The 21446-nt window shown below is 49.6% G+C and overlaps 2 protein-coding genes across 2 annotated transcripts; one reads left to right on the forward strand and one right to left on the reverse strand.

Annotated features, from left to right (window-relative positions):
• Positions 1-246: 246 nt before the first annotated feature.
• VC83_08270 (uncharacterized protein) lies at positions 247-1046 on the reverse strand (the record flags this gene model as incomplete). The annotated part of the gene is made up of 3 exons (XM_024471825.1): positions 247-738; positions 792-928; positions 1007-1046. The coding sequence occupies 3 exons, from the start codon at positions 1044-1046 to the stop codon at positions 247-249; spliced, it is 669 nt and encodes a 222-aa protein (XP_024320732.1).
• Positions 1047-16309: 15263 nt separating this feature from the next.
• Positions 16310-18213, forward strand: VC83_08271 (uncharacterized protein). Its single transcript, XM_024471826.1, has 2 exons — positions 16310-17366; positions 17415-18213. The coding sequence occupies exons 1-2, from the start codon at positions 16775-16777 to the stop codon at positions 17963-17965; spliced, it is 1143 nt and encodes a 380-aa protein (XP_024320733.1). The 5' UTR covers positions 16310-16774; the 3' UTR covers positions 17966-18213.
• The last annotated feature ends 3233 nt before the right edge of the window (positions 18214-21446 follow it).

Here is a 21446-nt window from a genome sequence, read left to right on the forward strand (position 1 = left end):
AAGCGGCCACCACCACACTTTACAATACGGGCCGAGCAAATCTCGGGATCGGGGGCTCAAAGGGGCTTGAGCCTCAAAGGGGGGGATATTGTCACGAACCGAATCACGTGCGGGCAATACTCACGTGCCCTTCAGTGCCAAGACGGAGGCATGTCGGTCCGGACAGGACACGTAGAACTATATAGTAGGAACGCGGACCTTCGGAGGAAGGTCAGCGTTCAGTCTTCGTATCAATAGACCAGGATTCTACGTATATTCCTTCCCGTGACTTCCCACTGCCCTACTCGCCAAGAAATCCTTTACAGGGCGGGCGTAGGTGGTACTTTTGGCTTCTCTCGGGTTCTGATCGCTAGGTGTGGTAGAGCTGGCTTCCGATTGTTTACCTCGAAGAGAAGATGACGACTTCCTCCTTGCAAGCAGGTGATTCATGTTCGCTTCTGGTATCCGATAGGTCTCGTACCGCCTGTCTTCAAAATCTTTGTTTATACCTTTCCTAGTCTGGTCGTCTTGTTTGGAATATTCCTCAGGCCAGCGACCTTTTCTTCTCCAATAATCAATCGGATTAATGTTGTACTTGCAGGCCACCACTTGACTAGATTTATCCCCGATAAATGAGCTTGTAACAGATGTTCGCGGTCGTTTTCGAACAGAATTGGATAGTGCGCCACTTAGTGGACTTTCGGATTCTTGCGGTCGTCTTCGTTTTCGATTCTCAGCTTTTAGAGGTTCCGAGGGGTTCTGTGGTGACCTTGAGTTAGCTGTGCAGGTGTCGTAGAAGAAGAGGGACATACCTCTTTCACTCTTGGAAATAGAGCTCGATGCGTATTTGTGTCCCCGGGTATGGTTCGTTCCTGGCGGCGTTCTAGATTTTTTAGGCGCGCACTCTTGCGATGTGGTCGTCCTTTGTCGATACCTTGAGGTCTCTTTCCTATCAATGATCAGTTGGAGTACGTTACAAGGACGAAAGATGACTTGCCATAGTCTTTTGGCACCGAGGGTTGCTGACCAACCCTTTGGACGTTTGGCTTTGCTTCACGAGGGGCCATATCGACTGGAAAGACGAGGGTCAAGACGTGAACTTATATTACAGCGGGGTTTCAAATGGCCAAAGATGGGCAAAAGAGTCAGAGGTGCAGGGTAGGAGGCGACGGGTGTTGGTGGGGTGGAAATCGACGGGAACTAAGCGCGGGCACTATGCTGAATAAGGATTAGTTTGGAAGATGAGGTTATCTGCATGTTGAACAGCGCCCTATATCCAACCACTCTGTAATTGTGAGCATCTCTGGAATCTGACCTCAGTTGCACGGCAACTTGCGGTATAGGTTTACCTACGGCGGTCTGCTGGAACCGGGAGGTATGAATAGACAACAACTTTATTGCCATGCAATGCCAAGCTGTACTGTCGCCAACACTTTAAGACCACGAGTCGCCTTGTCACGTTGTTTTTCCGATCCTCCGTTCGTAGCGCTGTCGCTCTGCTTCACGTTCCTGTTGCCGTGCTTCTTGTTCCCGAGTTTGTTGTGCTTCTTGTTCCCATTGTTGTGCTGCTTGTTCTCGTTCCCCGTCCTTCGCGACGAAGTCGTTCAGATTCTTGTTCGCGTCGTTGCGAATTGCCTCGCGGTGCTGTGCTTCCCTGCTGTCGCAGGGCTTCAATCTCCGATAACGTTTTCGAATGCTGAATAAAGAGCTGGCTTTGAACCGTCGTTTTCAGCCATACTGACGGAAAACCTAGATAAACGCCACAGTCTTGTGTGTGGGGGCAGTGGCTGGTACGCAAGGCGGGCTGTGACCGGCTCCATCGCACTCACTCGATCGACTGGGATCACTGGTTGCTGGAGGTGTCAAAGGAAGTGGGATCTGCCTATCCGGCGGTGTCCCATCAGATGAAGGGACAGTAGAGCCACTGAAGCCACAACTCGGTTTCGGAAAGAGACATATTGTTGAATTGTGATACTGTCAGGCAGGTAAGGATATTTGCCGTAGTTATATTCAAAGTGGAAGGGAAGGAACACATGGTCGAAGGTGCATCAGGCTGGGCAAAGGGTTAAAGCCAACGTGCATGAGTGGTATTGCATTGTAATGCCCATACGACGCATTACCACGACGTAAGGTCCAGTTGCGCCGTAGTTATCGACAATGTAACTGCAGAAAGTGCAAGGCAGACTTGATAGATGGCAATTATTGTAGCCTGTCCAGTAAATTTAAGATACATGCATAGTCTGTCTCATCCATGATGCTCGCCGACTCCTGGCGAGAGAACAACAGCACCGTATTGAGGGCATCCCGAGCCTCATCCCGTGTTAGCGGTTGAGTCCCCCAGCCCCAGACCGGACAACGGTGCCGCACTATGGATATTCACCTCGACCTCTTCTGAACTCATGATTTTGGAGAAGCAGGAGACGGTAAACTGTCAACCCCCCTTCTCCGTTTTAGTGCTCGTCCAATATTGCAAGATTTGCGTTTAGCAGGCTTGGCTAAAGGAAGGCTTCCGCTTCTATGCCGAAGATTGTTCCTCAGTATTTTCGATATAGTGCTGGGAAATATTGTAATGATGTACGGTTACGCCCGCGCTACATCCCACTGAGCCAAAAAGACTACAGTATTCCGGCTCGCCCGGAATACGCGTAACACGCTTTATATACCACATGTACTGTAACGGCGGCACCCGTTACAAATATTTAGCGATGTCGAGACTCGGCATTAAAGTCATACCTTCTATAAACCCCAAACTTGCCTATAATAGAAGTTAGCGAAGTGAAGTAGACTTGATCCTAGCTCTGTCTTACGTCCTATTTCCGTTTGCTTTACTAACGGGTTGTCTTCATGATATTGTTTTTTCCATTCATCAGAAGTCAAAACTCTCCATTTTGCTTTTGGCAAGTCGAAAATCGGAAGAGTTTGGGGTATCAGTGGAGTTGGCGGTGAAGTTTCCTCGTTCCACAATGTCTGCTGAGTAGGGTAATCGTTGGGTCTATAAATTTGCCCTAAAGTTTCCTCGTTCCATAATGTCTGCTGCTGAGTAGGGTAATAGTTGGGTCTGTATATTTGCCCCGAAGCTTCCTCGTGCCACAATGTCTGCGGTTGAGTAGGGTAATCGTTGGGTCTGTACATTTGCCCTGAAGTTTCCTCGTGCCACAATGTCTGCGGTTGAGTAGGGTAATCGTTGGGTCTGTACATTTGCCCTGAAGTTTCCTCGTTCCACAATGTCTGTCGAGTAGGGTAATTGTTGGGCCTGTGCGTTTGCCACAAAGGTTCGTTCCATACTCGGTGTTCCACCCACTCGCTTCGCTCGTAGGTGGCGACAGCAAGTTGTGCGTGCGACAGCAAGATGTGCGTACACCGCTATTTTGATATATAGAGAAAATAATAGTATTCTTCATAACGTAGTATCTACAATGCCTCAAAATAATGATCCTACTATGATTGCTCGCCTTAATGAGGCCCAACAGTTCTTCTTAAAACAACCAAGTACATATACAATTGCTTGGGTTGCAAATGAATTCAATGTCAACCGTGAGACACTCCGACGTCGTATTACGAGTACTACGTCTCCTCAATTACCCCACGGAGGTAGCAATCGAGTCTTATCTCAATCGAAAGAGACTGCGGTCTGTCAATTCATATACGACCAACTTGAGCGCGGGGTCCCTGCCAACCGATCTATGATACTACGGGCAGTTGCAGACTTACGACCTGATCGTACAATACCATCACAACGGTGGCTACAACGCTTTCTAAAAGCACACCCCGAATTTCATACAATTCACACGAAGACGTTAAATACACATCGGAAGCAAGCACAAAAGAAAGAGGTGTTTGAGGAATTCTTTCTCACATATAACGCCCTTATTACAAAACATAACATTAAGCCATATAATTTATGGAATGTTGATGACACAGGCTATATGATTGGGTGTTATAAGTCTACAGCTGTTATTGTACCAATCGGTGTAAAGCAGTGGACTGTTGATAATCCTGAGAATCGGCTCTCTGTTACTGTAATTGAGGCAGTAAATGCAAGTGGTGCTGCACTTGCAGAAGCTATCATTATCCCTGGCAAACTTCATATGGATTCATGAGCCAAATGCTCTCATTATTGTAAATGAGAGCAGGTGTAAGGATGCCTTCTCGTCTCTCATTCTAGGGAGTAGACTCTGGGTAGCTGGAGCGTCACGTGTGATCATTTGGGTGGGCTAACCGAGTCGGAACCGAGTCGGATGGGTTTCGGGTACTTGAGACAATCAACTCATGGGGTTCCCCGATCATCTTTTTTGTATCCTTCGTAGTAGACCTATAGGATAGCATCCGTTTAGCCTCCAACTCGCACTCTCATATGCTATTACTGTGAGCTGGGTGCCCTGTCTCCTTACATTATACAAAAAATATCACGCCTGCCGGGGACGGCCTGTAAGGATGCCTTCTCGTCTCTCATTCTAGGGAGTAGACTCCGGGTAGCCGCGGGGTCACGTGTGATCATTTGGGTGGCCTAACCGAGTCGGAACCGAGTCGGATGGGTTTCAGATACTTGAGAAAATCGACTGACGGGGGTTCCCCATCATCTTTTTTGTATCCTTCGTAGTAGACCTATAGGATAGCATCCGTTTAGCCTCCGACTCGCACTCTCATATGCTATTACTGTGAGCTGGGTGCCCTGTGTCATTACATTATACAAAAAAGATCACGCCTGCCGGGGACGGCCGTACTTAAATAATATCCCACACCGGAACGACTCAGGAGAACTACCGTTACACCATCGACTGCGACTCGGTGATGTTTCGGAGGAGAGACCTGACGACTTCAAATAGCCGTGATTCCAGAGATCTCATGGACAGCCAGTGGATCAGGGTTTGATTCTTCAGAACAAGCTGGTAAAGTCGCCGACGCGTTGGCGCCAAATAGGATACGAGATCCTTAAGAACCCCCTCATAGCACAGAGGAAATTGTGGACAAGAGCTGTAATGACACAGGGCACCCAGCTCACAGTAATAGCATATGAGAGTGCGAGTCGGAGGCTAAACGGATGCTATCCTATAGGTCTACTACGAAGGATACAAAAAAGATGAAGAGAGGAACCCCCGTTGAGTCAATTTCCTTAAGTACCCGAAACGGGTCCGACTCGGATAACCTACCCTAATGCTCCCCACGTGACCGTAACCTGCCCGACTCCGATGCTTTCCATCACTGAGGGCTTTGGCATCCTTACACTACCCCCCTCTTAAGAGAGTGTTTTGTCCGCGAAACACGTGAGAATTATTTCCGCAACATCTCCGAATGGTATCCGTGAGAAGATGCGTTCTATTCTGTTTGTAATGGCATCTGTAACAACCCTGTTTATGTGCCATGTCGGGAAGGTGCGTTGTATGTCAGGCTAGAGCTGTGCCATACCGACTCCGTTTATTGTGCGGAATCAGAGTTTACTTTGTTCGCTCTGGGGTACATTGGTGGTGGTCCGAGTGCATTCTGAATCGCATCCGCGAAGCGTTCGAGTTATACTTTGCTTTGTTCGCTCGGGGGTGCATTCCTGGCGGTCCGAGTGGACTCCAAATCGCCTCCGCGAAGCGTTCGGATAAGACTGTCCTATGTATGAAAGGAGAAGTGTTCACGCTAACCCGATTTGGAATTCATTGTTGTAAGCCAGACTATGAGTGCGCAGCCATGTCCGCTTCTTCTTTCATCTCCAACAACAACGCCAGCGACCACTCCTCCGAGAACTGTAAGTGACCCCTTCTCGTGGATTGTCCAACGGTACACTAATGAATTGGATAGGATACTTCCATCCACAACAACGAGTAGGTGATGGGAGCGCGTTGGCACGGGGGTGATAACGTGTGCTGGGCTGACAGGATTCTGCGCAGAATTCCAACCCTTTTTTTTTTTTTTTTCAATGCCGATTCCGACTCCCGCGGGAGCTTTGTCGGGCGTGTTCCGTGTCCTTTGCCTGCGCTGCCTTCAGGCCAAAGCTCGTGGCGTCAAGGACCACGATTGTGTCTGGTCCCCCGCCTCGTCCAAGTGCGAGTACTGCACGGCGCAGCACTCCACTTGCGTTCTGGTGAGTTCCCTTGTGCTGTTCTGTCTCTGTTGGCTTTTGCTAACAATTTGCATAGCTTCCCTGGTTCCTCGACGAGGAATACCGTGTCCCTGCTGCCGCCGAAGCAGCAGATCCCTGGGATCCCGCCGCCGTCGAAGCCGCTGCCGCAGAGGCAAACACGGGTGGCCCTTGTGGCCGCCCAAAGCGTTCCAAAGTTTCACTCGGCCGCCGAGCGCGACTCCTACGAGGAGCTCCGCGCAACGCGTGCCGCCCTCGAGGCGGGTCTGGCCGTCAGTATCCCCCTGTCCTGTGTGGTTTCAGTGCTGATTCGGTTTAGCAAATCCGGTCGTCACTGCGCCGTCTTCGGACGGAGCAGGGGAGCGTGCCGGCTCTTTTGGGGGAAGTGGTGGCTGCCGTGGGCAGGCTTCCTGCCGTCGCTGTCGCTGCGACGGCTCCGGACCATGCTGGGGGGAGGAAGAAGGGGGGTGGTGAGGGTGGTGAGGGTGAGGGGGATGGGTTTGGGGCCCAGTATGGGGCGGAGGAGGATGGGGCGTAGGAGGGAGGAGGCCCTGTGTCGGAGGGGACTCGGACCTGACTCTTTGCGTGGGGTCGCTTCGACCCTTCGTCTCTCTCGGTGGTAGCCGCTTGTTGCGACGCCGGTGAGACGTTTGGGAAGGGTGACTTGTAATGGTGGGTGCACCAGATGTGAGAATCTAGCCACCCAAGGAAGGGATGAATTTACTAAGACAACACACTGTCTTAGAAAACAGAGCCAAAGGGTCGTAGCTTAGACTATTCCACAACGCAGCAATCAGGTGTGTGATGTCATGTAATGAATCATAGAGGGTTGTAGAGATATGCTATGTGGTAATATCGGCCCAGTAACTAAGGAGTGATGACGTGTAATGAATCATAGATGGTTGTAGCAATCGTTGAGTAGTATTGCTCTTGTTGTTGGTGTGATAAGCCAAAATATGTATAGTGACTTGTAGGTTTGAGGAGGAGATTTCCAAGTTTGCTCTTGAGTTTGATAGCAAACTGAGTGCAACGAATGTCAGTATGACATGACTCCTGCAAGAGTTACGGTGGTGAGTGCGCCCTGGCTCAGAGGGTATTTTAGTTTAGAGTCGTAGATAGTGACGACTCTGTTTCTTCCGCTTTGTCTTCCTTCCCGTGATCGTAGTTTTGTTCTTCGCCCGCCTTCCACGCCGTAACCCCTCCGAGTAGTTCTTGAGGTGGACCTGGTAAATCTGGGTATTCCGTATGAAACTCTCTGAGTTTCTGGGGAGAGTTCATGAAGTTTGACGCTGGGTACCACTCCGGGTCCAGATCGTATCCTACCCAACTAACCCTGTATTGTAGTTGCTTCCGGTGGAACCTTACGGCGAGGATCTTTTCCACTTCCCATTCCTCTACGCCATCTATCACTTCGCTGCTAGGCTCAGGCGGATCCTGACCAGGTAGGGGATTATTCGGATCCTTCATGAGTACGTCTGGTGAGAACACATCGTGTATTTGCGAACCGGTAGGTAGTTCCAATCGAAATGCATGCCCAATCCGTTCCACCACCGTATATGGTCTGACCCATTGTTGGCCCAGCTTGCGGCTAGGACGAGAGTTTTTCAAATTTTTGGTCGATAGGTACACTCTATCTCCTATGTCCCAGTCGATGGCCCTTCGGCGTCAATTCGCGTGCTTAGACATTTCCTCTTGTGCCTTTGCCATGTTTTCCTTTGCGTGGATCCATGCGGTATGCATTCGGTCTGCCACCGCCTTGGCTTCCTCTCGGTTTAGGGTCTCCCGGGGGTTGGTGCTTCTCGGAGTGTTCCAATCCCAACTCGTATGCGGATCGGTTCCGTACTTGAGTCGGTAGGGGGTCATGCCAATGGATGCGTGGGGGAGTGTCATTTGCACGCGGTCCATTATGGGGATGAGTTCGCTCCAGTTATCCTGATAATGGGATATGAAAGGCCTCAGTCTCTGATCGATGTATCAGTTCATGATTTCCGTCTGCCCGTTGGTCTGCTTATGATAGGCAGTCGACAGATTAACCTTAATGCCGATAATTCGACAGAACTCTTGCCAAAAGGATGATACGAATTGGGGTCCGTGGTCGCTTACAATTGACTCCGGAGTGTGTCCGAATCGGTATATCCATTCGATGAACAATTGCGCCATCTGCCGGGCAGTTGTGGTTTTGTAGCAAGGTATTGTCACTGAACTCTTTCTGAGTCAGTCCATAAACACTAAGATGCTATCGTATCCATGCTTGTCCCTTGGGAACTCCTTGAAGTCCATGGTGAGGTGTTGCATAGGGTATTCGGGTACGGGTAGTGGGTGTAGAAATCCTTGTTGCTTAGTGACATTGGTGTGAGAAAGCCGGCATGTCACGCAGTTTCGTACATACTGCAAACAGTCCGCTTCCATCCCGACCCAATGATACTTTGGGGTGAGCAATTGGTAGGTTTTCCTGCCACTTGGGTGTGCTGACGACACTTGATCGTGCGCTTCCCGGATCAGTTTCGTACATAGGTCAGTGTGGCGATTCACACATAGGCGGCCTTTGTATAGGAGGAGCTGGTCGTTCATCGCGAATCCGTCCGGTAGGGGTTGTTTCGCGCGAGTCTCGGTGAACGACTTCCGATTGTCCGCACATAGCGCCTCTATTAAATTGAAGGGCACCTGGGGCTTGGCGGTGTCCATTGAATTAATGGATGCTATGTAGCTCTCGGCGAGTTCGGTGCTGATTCGGGGGTGTAGGCGGCTTGGACCTAACAATACCCTCGCCCTACTATCAAGTTTGACTTTCTGCTGCGTTACCAAGTCCTGGTCTCTTCGGCTCAGAATATCAGCCTTCTGGTTATTTTTGCCCGCAGTGTACGTAATGCAGAAGTTGAAGTCGGAGAGTAGCTCCATCCATCGAACCTGCTTCGCGGTGAGAACCTTGGTAGACATGAAATATTCCAGCGAACGGTGGTCAGTGTACACGTCGACTCGGTGGCGCACCGAAGCCAACTCGGGCCTCCATTTTCCGAAGGCCTTTACTATTGCGAATAGTTCCTTGTCGTGGATCTCCCAATTGATCTCATGTCCAGATAGGACATGACTGTAAAAGCTTATGGGGTACCATCGCTTGTCAGGGTGTTCTTGAGACAGGACACCAGCTACCACTCCATCAGAGGAGTCGGTCTCCAGCTTTGTAGGCAATTCGGGGTTGAAGTGGTGAAGTGCCTGTACCGCTAAAAGTTGTCGTCGCAATTCCTCGAACACATCCTCACATTCGTCTGTCCACCGGAACGGCTCCGAGGGACTAGTGATGGTGGTGAGGGGCTTTGCTATTTTGCCAAAATTACGAATGAATTGTCTATAGAAGCCACAGAATCCCAGGTAGGACTTAACACCCGTAACAGTGGTCGGTCGGATCCAGTTACGAAGGGGTTCGATTTTGTCAGGGTCCACTTTGACACCGGAGGTAGTGAGAACATAACCCAAGTATTTTGTCCTGGTGACGTTGAACTCGCATTTGTTCAAATCAGCTTGGAGTCCAGCTTCTCGGAGACGCTGTAGGACCTTATGCACATGGTCTGTGTGTTCCGTAGGGTCCTCTGAATAGATTAGGATGTCGTCTAAGTATGCGGTACAGAAGTCGTCTAAGTATTGCATCAGGACGTCATTCATATACCGCTGATAGGTTGCGGGACCGTTCGTTAGTCCAAATGGCAGCACTTTGCACTTATAGGATCCATAGCGAGTCCGAAAGGTCGTGTACTCTTCCGAGTCGGGGTGCATCCATATACGATGGAAGGCTTGTCTGATATCTAGCTTCGTGAAGATTTTTGCTTTCGACACCCGTCCTAGTAGTTCATCGATACGCGGGATGGGGTAGGGATCGTTCCGGGTGAGACCATTTAACTTCCGGTAATCGATGCAAAATCTTAATTTGCCATCCGCTTTCTTTACGAATAGGATAGGGGACGCGAAGGGGCTGTTGCTGTTGACGATGAATCCCTTTTCCAGGTTTTCCAGCAGGTATTGCTTGGTAGCCTTAAGCTCTTCGGTGCCCTGTCGATATAACGGGGAGAAAGCGTTTGGTAAAGGGGCTTCGAGCTGTATCTTGTGGTCATATATGCGGTGGGGGGGGATTCAATCTGATTCCAACTTCGAAAAGACATCGGTGTACCTCCGGTGCATATGCGGAAGCTTCTGCTGGATGAGGCGGAGCGTTTCTTCGTCCTCTACCAACTCCTTTTCATGAATGATCTGATCGATTTCGTAGATGCTAGTCTGAAAAAACTCGGTGTCGTTTCGCATCATCTCGTGGTGGAAAGCATTTGCACTGATTTCGCATATATGCATGGGCGTAAACCTATGTACTAGGGTTTTCTGCGGTGGAGGTTTCCATTTGGGTGGGGGAGAAACCTCCTGGTTTCGTAGTGGGTTCGATGGCGTATCGGTGATCTCTTCGTAGTCAGAAGTTATCACTTTCATTTCCATCGACCGTCCGCCTGCGCGGCGTCTGTCTTCGCGGTGGATTGCGAAATCCCAGCGATTCGCATCCAACTGATATGCAGGATGTTTAATGGACGTTTCGCGTGAGTGGTAGGGCAAGGTGATCTCCTTGCTCCAGCTAGGAGTCAGCAGGTACTCCTTTGGCCATGCTAACCAGCTCTTTGCAGAGTCGAGTAGTATTCGGAAGCGGCTGAAAAGCTTCTTCCCAATTATCACATCTTGTGCTCCGAGGTCCAGGAGTACAAAGGGGCAGTTATATATCCAGCGTCCTTCGACTGTTAAGTGTAACCGAATATACTCCGATACGTGGCCTTGGATTTTGCGCTGAAATCCACGTATGGGTACAGAGTAGGGTAGTTTCTGTATGGGGCTCTGAAGCGCTTTCGACAGTCGTATTGCGAAAGGCTTGTTAATGACGAGGTAGCCATTTGCTCCTGTGTCTGCTAGGGACTTCGTTTGCACCCCGAGTCCATTCATACTCAGGGTCGTGTCAACTAAGAACTGGGTACCTCCCAGGAGTTCTCGTAAGTCTAGTCCTCGCAGGTCACATTTGCGTATACCTAGGAAGGAGCCTTCTCCTAGGCCTTGTCGTTTTCTTCGAGGGACGCATCCCATTGAAGTTCCACAGCTTCTTCCCATTGTTCTTCTGCCTCGGGGTCATTACGGTCCATTTCCTTGATAGTGGCGTTAAGGGGGTATTTGTCCTGGAAATGGCCAGGCTTGCCACACTTGAAACAGTTTCCTGAGGGCGCAGGGACTGCGGTTCTCAGACGTTCCGGTATGGCTGGCTTGGGGAGGAACACGGTTCGGGTGAACAGAGCGGATGTGGCTCGAGTCGGCTTCGACGCTGATGACGCCTTTGCCGTATCCGTGGTACGTGTGGACGTCCTTGCGAGAGTGGGTAGAGGATTCAATTCGTTGTTCCGGCGCCGTTCCTGGTCGAAAGCGGTAAGTTCTCATACCATGGTCTGGTATTCTCCCTTCCATTGGTTTTTGATGATCGCGACGCGGCTGCGGAATTGAGGAGTTAACTTGTTCCACATGTACCGAAACCATTCCGACTCAGAGACTTGTCCTGTGATAGCTGCACTTTGGAAACGAGCCTTGAACTCTGGGAAGGTTTCGCTAGCATGCCCTTTCTCTCCCATTTGCAGGTCGTCGAAGAGGTTCCTGGCCTGTTCCATCTCATTGCCTGTGAGGTAGTATGAACCTAGTAGATCCATCATCTCCTCAGCACTGCGGAACCCATGCGTAGCGGACAGGTATTGGGGCTCTAGGTAGGTCTTCGCCAGGCCGGTCGTAGTTCCCCATATCAACGCTCTTCTCGAGACGTCGGTAAGGTAGTGGTCCTCATTGACTACGAGTCGATCCCGAATCGAAGCGCTCCATTGTAAGAAGATATGTTCTACCCCATCGCTGAGAGGAAGGATTTTCTCAGAGATGGTTGATTTCTTATAGCGATTCGGAGGGTCCTCGGTGTGCATTCGTGATGACCCTGGAATCGAGGGAGAACGAGTGTTCCGAAGAGGCGGCAATTGAACTGTCTCGGGGTGTTTCGTGTACGAGGCGTTCGTTGCTCCGTAACTTCTACTGTGGGTATGGGGGCGTCCACCGGCGGTGTGGACGGGATTCTGGTCTGGGATGCCGACAGGATAACTAGTAGATCCTTGACCTCCTGTATCTGTGCTTTGAGGTGGTCCATTCGACTCGGGATATCTTCGGATGGCACAGCGGTCGTAGCTGCAGCGGTGGTTTGTCTGGTAGTCATTCTGGGCAGTTGACCGTCGTTGTCTTGGGGTATGTTTGATGTCGGCTTTTTCGACATATTGCCTCGGGTGTGTATCGGTACTGATACGAAAGAGCTTGACTTCCGGTAGCTCGTAGCTATCAACGCTCTTGTCCACAATTTCCTCTGTGCTATGAGGGGGTTCTTAAGGATCTCGTATCCTATTTGGCGCCAACGCGTCGGCGACTTTACCAGCTTGTTCTGAAGAATCAAACCCTGATCCACTGGCTGTCCATGAGATCTCTGGAATCACGGCTATTTGAAGTCGTCAGGTCTCTCCTCCGAAACATCACCGAGTCGCAGTCGATGGTGTAACGGTAGTTCTCCTGAGTCGTTCCGGTGTGGGATATTATTTAAGTACGGCCGTCCCCGGCAGGCGTGATCTTTTTTGTATAATGTAATGACACAGGGCACCCAGCTCACAGTAATAGCATATGAGAGTGCGAGTCGGAGGCTAAACGGATGCTATCCTATAGGTCTACTATGAAGGATACAAAAAAGATGAAGAGAGGAACCCCTGTTGAGTCAATTTCCTTAAGTACCCGAAACTGGTCCGACTCGGATAACCTACCCTAATGCTCCCCACATGACCGTAACCTGCCCGACTCCGATGCTTTCCATCACTGAGGGCTTTGGCATCCTTACAAGAGCGTTGATAGCTACGAGCTACCGGAAGTCAAGCTCTTTCGTATCAGTACCGATACACACCCGAGGCAATATGTCGAAAAAGCCGACATCAAACATACCCCAAGACAACGACGGTCAACTGCCCAGAATGACTACCAGACAAACCACCGCTGCAGCTACGACCGCTGTGCCATCCGAAGATATCCCGAGTCGAATGGACCACCTCAAAGCACAGATACAGGAGGTCAAGGATCTACTAGTTATCCTGTCGGCATCCCAGACCAGAATCCCGTCCACACCGCCGGTGGACGCCCCCATACCCACAGTAGAAGTTACGGAGCAACGAACGCCTCGTACACGAAACACCCCGAGACAGTTCAATTGCCGCCTCTTCGGAACACTCGTTCTCCCTCGATTCCAGGGTCATCACGAATGCACACCGAGGACCCTCCGAATCGCCCCCTTCATCTTTTTTCCCTTCATCTTTTTTCCCTTCATCTTTTTTCCCTTCATCTTTTTTGTATCCCTCGTAGTAGACCTATAGGATAGCATCCGTTTAGCCTCCGACTCGCACTCTCATATGCTATTACTGTGAGCTGGGTGCCCTGTGTCCTTACATTGGTGTGACAAGCCAAAATATGTATAGTGACTTGTAGATGAGGAGGAGATTTCTAAGTTTGCTCTTGAGTTTGATAGCAAACTGAGTGCAACGAATGTCAGTATGACACCAAGAAGCTAGGCTCGCAAACAGAATTCGGCCCTTCTCTCCAAGATCGGCCTAGACTGAAAGCAAATGGCACCGCTGTGCCGCGTAGCGGTCTACGCAAGGGCCAGCCATGTCACTGTGAGGCATTTTTGCGATTGGCTAGGTCGTAGCGCAAGACACTCTCAAGGCGGATTGCGCATGCCACAGTCGCAAGAGGGTATAGATGTGTGCGGCGACGAAGAAGGGCACAAGAGCTGCGATCTGAACGCTCAATCTCGCATCTTGACAGCTCTGACGGCCAGACGTCGATGCTCAGAGGGCTCGTTGCCATCGTGAATAGCTCGGTGGCATGGACGGCGCAGCCATCGAAGGGCGTAAATCGGTTGTAGCTCTGCGAAGGCGTTCATGTGCCACTGCGGGTTTTCAGCTGTGGCGAGGCCGAGCAGGGGGATACGTTGGGCGGGGCCATGCAGTGTGAAAGGGGGTGGAAGGGACCAAGCATCGCACGAATGAGCGCAGCAGGTGCGAGAATGTTGGGAGGGAAGGAGCGACGGTGGAGAGGGACAGAAGTCGAGGGGGAGGAGCGGCCCTCCTTATAGAAGTTGAAAGCGGCGGCAGGCCCGTGCATGCACCTTCCCCGATCGGGCAGGCGCCAAACCCCGCCTGGCATACCTCGTGACTGAGATTATAATTAGTAATAGTTGAAGTAAGAGTTGAAGAAGTTGATATTATAAGAAGAAAGGAAAGGCACAAAGAGGAATAAGGCAAGTAGAAATAGGGGTATTCTTACTATGAATCACTTCTTATTAAGTGATTCATTTCTACTATTATGAATCTTACTCTACTATAAATCACTCTCTTTATCAATTTGGCCTGTTTTATGATTCTAGTGTTGCTAGAGCAGTTTGCTGGGGTTTGCTTATGTAACCGCTTACAATCTAACGTACTTGACAAGCGAGTCGTATTTGCATGCGAGTCGTATCGCAACACACCAAATCTGCACTTTACGGACACTAATGACTATAATGGCTCAACCACAGAACACTCCGGCTAGTCAGATTGAAGGCCGAATTGATTTAGCTATTCAGGCCTTCCATCAAGGCTATTTTAGCAACCTTAAAGCGGCTTGTACAACCTACGATGTGCCATACACAACTGTCCGCGACCGCGTTAACGGACGCGTTGCTTGACATGATTTACAACCGCAAATAAAAAACTTAGCAACACAGAGGAGTCAACACTTGTCGAATGGATATTATCTATGGAGAAACGAGGTCTACCCCTTAGATCTGAATCTGTATGGCAAATGGCAAATCTATTACTCCAAAAACGGTCTGACGTGGTCTACTCTACCCCTCTTACAGTTGGCCAACGATGGGTTTACAACTTTGTAAAGCGCCACCCTTTCCTCCAATCAAAGTACACCCGTAAATACGATTATCAACGGGCAAAATGTGAAGATCCTATCGTTATTCGGGATTGGTTTCGACTTTTACAGAACACAATTGCCAAATATGGGATTCAGGAAGATGACATCTATAACTTTGACGAGACGGGATTTCAAATGGGAGTGATTACAACCGCAAAAGTGATTACGGGTTCTGAGCGGGTTCATAAGCCCGTTTGTGTGCAGCCAGGGAACCGTGAATGGGTTACCGTTATTGAGTCAATTGCAGCAAGCGGGTGGAGTGTGCCACCAATGGTTATATTTGAGGGAAAGGTCCATATATCAAGTTGGTGTACGGATACCTTGCCTCGAGATTGGACCATTGCAGTTAGTAATAACGGGTGGACGGACGACTCTTTAGGCCTTACCTGGCTTACGGACGTCTTCCAGAAGCACACAAAGGACCGTACAAAGGGTGTTTACAGGCTCTTGATTCTTGACGGACATGGAAGTCATTCCACTCCTGAATTTGACCTGTTTTGCAAGGAGCACTCAATTATCACACTCTGTATGCCTCCACACTCGTCACATCTTTTGCAACCACTTGACGTTAGCTGCTTTGCAGTTATGAAACGGTTATATGGAAAACAAATCGAGGGGTATATGCGGGTTGGAGTTAGTCATATTGACAAACCTGACTTCCTTACAGCCTACCTTGCAGCCCGCAAAGACTCTATAACAGCTAATGTGATCCGTAGTGGCTTTGCAGCCACTGGCATACACCCATACGACCCAGAACGGGTGCTCTCAAAGCTGAATACTCAATTACGGACACCAACCCCACCTCTACTTCACCTAGACACTACCCAGGACCGTTGGGTACCTGAAACACCCCATAATGTTAGTCAATTGGACCGTCAGGCTACTGCAATTAAGGAATCTGTTCAGCGCCGTACAGCAGGCTTCTCAAGCCCTACAGAGCAGGCATTCCAGCAGCTAGTAAAAGGGTGCCAAATGGCTATGCATAATGCGGTCCTTCTTGCGGACGAAAACAAGCAGCTACGGGCCGCAAATGAGAGGCAAAAGAAGAAGAGAGCCGTAAGGAGGTCGTATATAGCTAGGGGAGGTGTTTTAACGGTTCAGGAAGGCCTAGAGCGGGCACAAACAGCAAATATAGTAGTTGAGGGTAGGGTTACAGGTGAGCTAGCAGACCTGCAAATTCGTGCGCCACCAGCATGTAGTATGTGTAGATCACTCACACATACTGCCCGTACATGCCCATTAAAGCAGGTTCCTAATTAGGGTAGTTTTAGAGGTTTTAAATAATTAATTTGTTGAGTTATTAACCTGTAAAGTGCAGATTTGGTGTGTTGCGATACGACTCGCATGCAAATACGACTCGCTTGTCAAGTACGTTACTCCGTAGGAGTGTCTGTGATATCGTTCGCCATCATCGCCCCATTCTGATATAGCCCCTACCCGAATGCCGCCTCCCGCACGAGGCTGGTCGCTTGGGTTTTGCCACCCCTACTATACGACTTCAACGTATAGGGATAGATATGCCCTTGGACTGTTGGACACAAAGTTCTGAGCGTCCATCACTGCTTTTACCCCCTCCGTCATCCCACAAACATCCCATGGGAAACTCGAGCATTGTCCCGCCCAACGCCTTCCTTCACAGCGACCCGTTGACGGCACAGCAGGGAGAGCCCCAGCTCTGTCGTCCCAACCATGGTGGCCGCCATGAGCGGCGGCTATATCACTCGCGCGACGAACACGAGCGCCATCATCGCGTGCATGGTCGTTGCCATCGCCTTTGTCCTCACCCGCATCCTCGTGCGCTGGAAGGCTGGCCACGGCTTTGGCCTCGACGACTACTTCTGCTGGGCGGCGCTCATCTTCTACCTCGCCTACTCGGGCCTCAACTTCTCCATTTTCCCCAAGATCTACATGTTCCAGGGCATCATGGATGGCAAGATGCAGCGGCCGCCAGACTTCGCGCAGCAGTACACGAAGATGCTGCGGAGCGTCCTCGCCACCAACATCATGTTTTTGACGACGCTGTGGTGCGTCAAGATCAGCCTGCTGCTCATGTTCAGGAGGCTGATAGAGCGCGTGAGGTCGATCTACGCAAGGTTTTGGTACGGGGTTCTCATATTCACCGTGGTCGTATATATCATTGCCGTCGTCTCGGGGCTTGTTTCCTGCGGGCCAATGCATAACTACAACATCGTGGGGAAGTGTGCCACCAAAGAGTTTGCGCAGCTGCGATCGTGGTCTCTCTACTTTTGCATGGCCAGCGACGTGACCACCGACCTCCTAAGTATGCCTTCACCCTCTTCAGTCCGCACCCACTAACCCTCATCCCTAGTCATGTCGATCCCCATCTCCCTTATCTGGAACCTACAGATGAACCTCCTCCAAAAAATCGGCACTGGCATTTCCTTCTGCGCCGGCTTTACCACCATCATCGTGGCCTTCATCCGCGCCTTCACGCTGCACGCCAACAAGAGCTCGCAGATCAACATCTCGTGGCTAGCCTTCTGGGCCACCATCGAGGGCTGCATCGCCATCTGCGTGAACTGCATCCCGGCCTTTGCCTTCCTCGTGCGCAACAAGATCCACCACTCGCGCGACCGAAAGGCTGCTAACAACAACTTGGCGGAATATGGTCAGATGGGGTCGGGCTCGCGGCCCAAGGCCGATGGCGACGACGGCGGGGTCTTGATGACGCCGATGGGGCGGGGCGAGCAGGGCGCGCCGGGGGACGCGCATAGAGCGGGGAGGTATGTGGCAAATGTGAGCGTGGGGGGCGTGAGGCGGATGGAGGACGTTGTGGACAATAGCTCCCAGGAGAGCATTATCGGGGCTGCGCGGGACGTGGACGGAGTCCACGTTACGAGGACGATCCGGATATCCTAATTAAAGCTTTCATTAGGGGCTCCATTTCAGTATTGTTAATAAGGCTAGGAACCCACTGTTGCTTGGCCTATGTGGGTGTTAGTATAGTGCATTTCGCGGTGACTATAATTTAGAGGTATTATGACATAAATTGTATGTAAAGGTAACGTGCATGTATAACGAAAGTGCCAAACAAGCGAAAGTGCCAAAATCATGCGGTGACCAACCCCCCCAACTAAATGTTAAATTCCTCCACAACAAAACATGCGCCATAAAAATGATGAAAGCAAATTAGTGCTAGCTATCCAAGCTATGCAAAGCGACCCAAATTTGCGCCTTCAAGTTGCAGCTAGGATCTATTCCGTAGACCACCGCAAGCTACGTCACCGTTTACAAGGTGTACCTTCACGACGCGATATCCAAGCCAACTTACGGAAATTAAGTAACCTAGAGGAATCAGTTCTTGTTCAGTATATACTTGACTTAGCTGCTAAAGGGTTCCCTCCTCAGTTGTCTATTGTTGAAGATATGGCAAATCGACTACTTGCAACACGCGACGCACCACGCATCGGGTCATGTTGGGCTTCAAACTTTGTTAAGCGCCATGTAGAGCTCCGGACACGCTTCCAGCGAAAATACGACTACCAGAGGCTAAGTGCGAAGATCCAGAAGTCATTCGTGGCTGGTTTGAGCTTGTATGGAACACAATTCTAAAGTATGGCATCAACAATGCAGATATCTACAACTTTGATGAGACTGGGTTTATGATGGGCGTCATCTCAAGCGCAACGGTAGTAACGAGCTCAGATGGGCGGGCAAAGGCAAAAAAGGTGCAGCCTGGCAATCGGGAATGGGTTACAGTAATCCAAGGCGTTAGTTCTCAAGGTTGGGCAGTGCCGCCATTTGTCATTGTGGCAGGTAAAAACCACCTTGCATCTTGGTATGAGAATAGTGGATTTCCAGCAGATTGGGTAATCGCTGTTACTGCAAATGGCTGGACTACAAACGAGAGAGGTATGGATTGGATTCAGCATTTTGAGAAGCACACAAAGCCCCGGAGTGTTGGTGGTTATCGCTTGTTAGTCCTTGATGGTCATGAGAGCCACCACTCAGACAAGTTTGAGGAGTACTGCAAAGAACACAACATTATTACACTTTGTATGCCTGCTCACTCTTCCCATATACTCCAACCACTTGATGTTGGCTGTTTTGGCCCATTAAAGAGAGCTTACGGTCGGCAAATTGAAGATATGATGCGGGCTCATATTATTCACATTACTAAGGATGACTTCTTTCCTACCTTCCACGCTGCATTTAACATTGCAATGACAGAAAGCAATATTCAGGGAGGGTTCCGAGGTGCTGGGCTTCTTCCATTTAGCCCTGAGAGTGTAATATCTACACTTGACCTTAGGTTTAAGACGCCAACACCTCCAACCTCTCACCCAAACACCGCTCAACCATGGGTTTCTCAGACACCAAATAACCCAACTGAAGCTGTATCACAGTCTACTTTCATTAAAAACCGAATTGCGCATCATCAAAATAGCTCTCCAACCTCAATCTATGCAGCTGTTGACCAGTTTACAAAGGATGCATCGCAAATAATGCATCAATTAGCATTGTTAAAAGCAGAGAACCAAAACCTGTGACAGGCAAATGAAGTGCTAAGCAAGCGCCGGAGAGCTAAAAAAACACGACTACAGCAAGGAGGATCACTTAGTCAACAGGTAGCACAGGAGCTACAGGACGAGAGGGACGTTGTGCAGCAAGTAGAGCAAGAAATAAGGGCAAGTAGTGGTCGGAAGCCAAGGGAAGAAACCCATGCACGTCGCTGTGGCAAGTGTGGTGAGACTGGACACAATGCGCGCACTTGTCAGATTGTAATAGACAGGTCTGAGGAAGAGGACTCTGAGTAGTTTTAATTAATTTATATTGTTGTGGTGGATTTATCGCAATTCTTATGGGGTAGTCGCGATATTTTGGCACTTTCGCTTGTTTGGCACTTTCGTTATACATGCACGTTACATCAAATAAATTATACAGTATTAACCCTCTTGCCGATCTCCCTCCCACTAACATCTCCTACTAACCTTATAGTTGCCCATAGATGTTATAGTTCTACATACGAGTGTTATAGGATGACTTATGTAATAGGGTAAGAAAATTCTAGTATTACTGTCGAGAGTGAATCTATATTCTCACGTGTTTTCTTCGAAGTAGGGATGTAATGGTAATTGTTTGGTAATTCTTTTGAATCTTAATGCAGTAGAAAGTCCAGATATTCGCTCCCCGAACTAGATAACAGACGCTCCTCGGACTTTGCGGAACACAAACTACGTTACTCGGGTTGCGGTTGTTGATATCCGGAAGACTAGGGGGTCACAGAAGGACTCAAGGATTATCAAAAAGATCGGCGCTAGGATCGGCGAGCGGGGAAACTGACACCGGCAACCCAAAAGAGGTTTACCGCTTCCCCGCTTCCCCATGCACCCCACTTTATTCTCACGCTCCACTTTTACCCCTCAGATTATCTCCAACCCATCCGCGGCAAACTTCTCGCCGGTCATCAAACTCCATACTGTACCAGGAACGTTCGTGAGTTAATGCCGTCGCAGACCATGGAATGCCAACAATAGCAACCGCCGCAAATCGAGATAAAGGTTTGAGATGGGAAGACGTGGAATGGTTGATCCCCATACACCATGGTATTTAAGACACAGTTAATAACCTTCACTGTTAATAGTATGTATTTAACGGCCCTTTCCTCTATACCGCAAAATAGCAGCAATACTTAATGCAGAAAAAGCCAATTAATTTAGGGATTTTTCGTTTCATTAAAGGCAATTACTGACTACAGATGTCTATAGGTCTAGCGTACCAATCTTCGGCTATTTGCCTTCGTGCCGGCGACAGCCCCGGCTCGTCTCTAATCGCAACTGAATTTTCTAAGCTCCCCATAACCTACGCACAGATTCACAACAGCAACAAGGCCATTTACTAGGTTCCCGAAATCTGGGTTAAGCATGGTGAATACCAGAGTGAGGATCACCACGTGTGCAAGCTGCACAATGCATCTTACTCGACGCACTTCAGCTTCGTAGATGGAACACAGTCCACAACCACCAACGTAACGTAACCTACCTCGACGAGATGACCTACGCCCGAGACCATGATCAGTGTGGCCAATAGTTTATCAGTTTATCAGTTTAACCAGTCCAGTCCAGTCCAGTTCAGTCCAGTTCAGTCCAGTTCAGTCCAGTTCAGTCCAGTTTAAGGTTTCAACAGTTCAGTTCAGTTCAGTTTAGCAAAATTTATATCAGTTCAGTTCAGTCCAAACTATTAGTTCCAATCACGTGGGAAGTCAAGTGCTAGGCTTGTTGGGAATCGGAACGGGAGCTGAGGGATTCCGGGTTTTTGGCTTAGAAGTTTGGTAATCCCCTCCATGGCCCTTAGCGGGGCAGGTGAAAACTCTGTACAGAACAGTGGGCATACGGAGGAT

The sequence above is a fragment of the Pseudogymnoascus destructans genome (genome assembly GCF_001641265.1).
Source record: "Pseudogymnoascus destructans isolate 20631-21 unplaced genomic scaffold scaffold_24, whole genome shotgun sequence".
Classification (NCBI taxonomy): Eukaryota; Fungi; Ascomycota; class Leotiomycetes; order Thelebolales; family Thelebolaceae; genus Pseudogymnoascus; species Pseudogymnoascus destructans.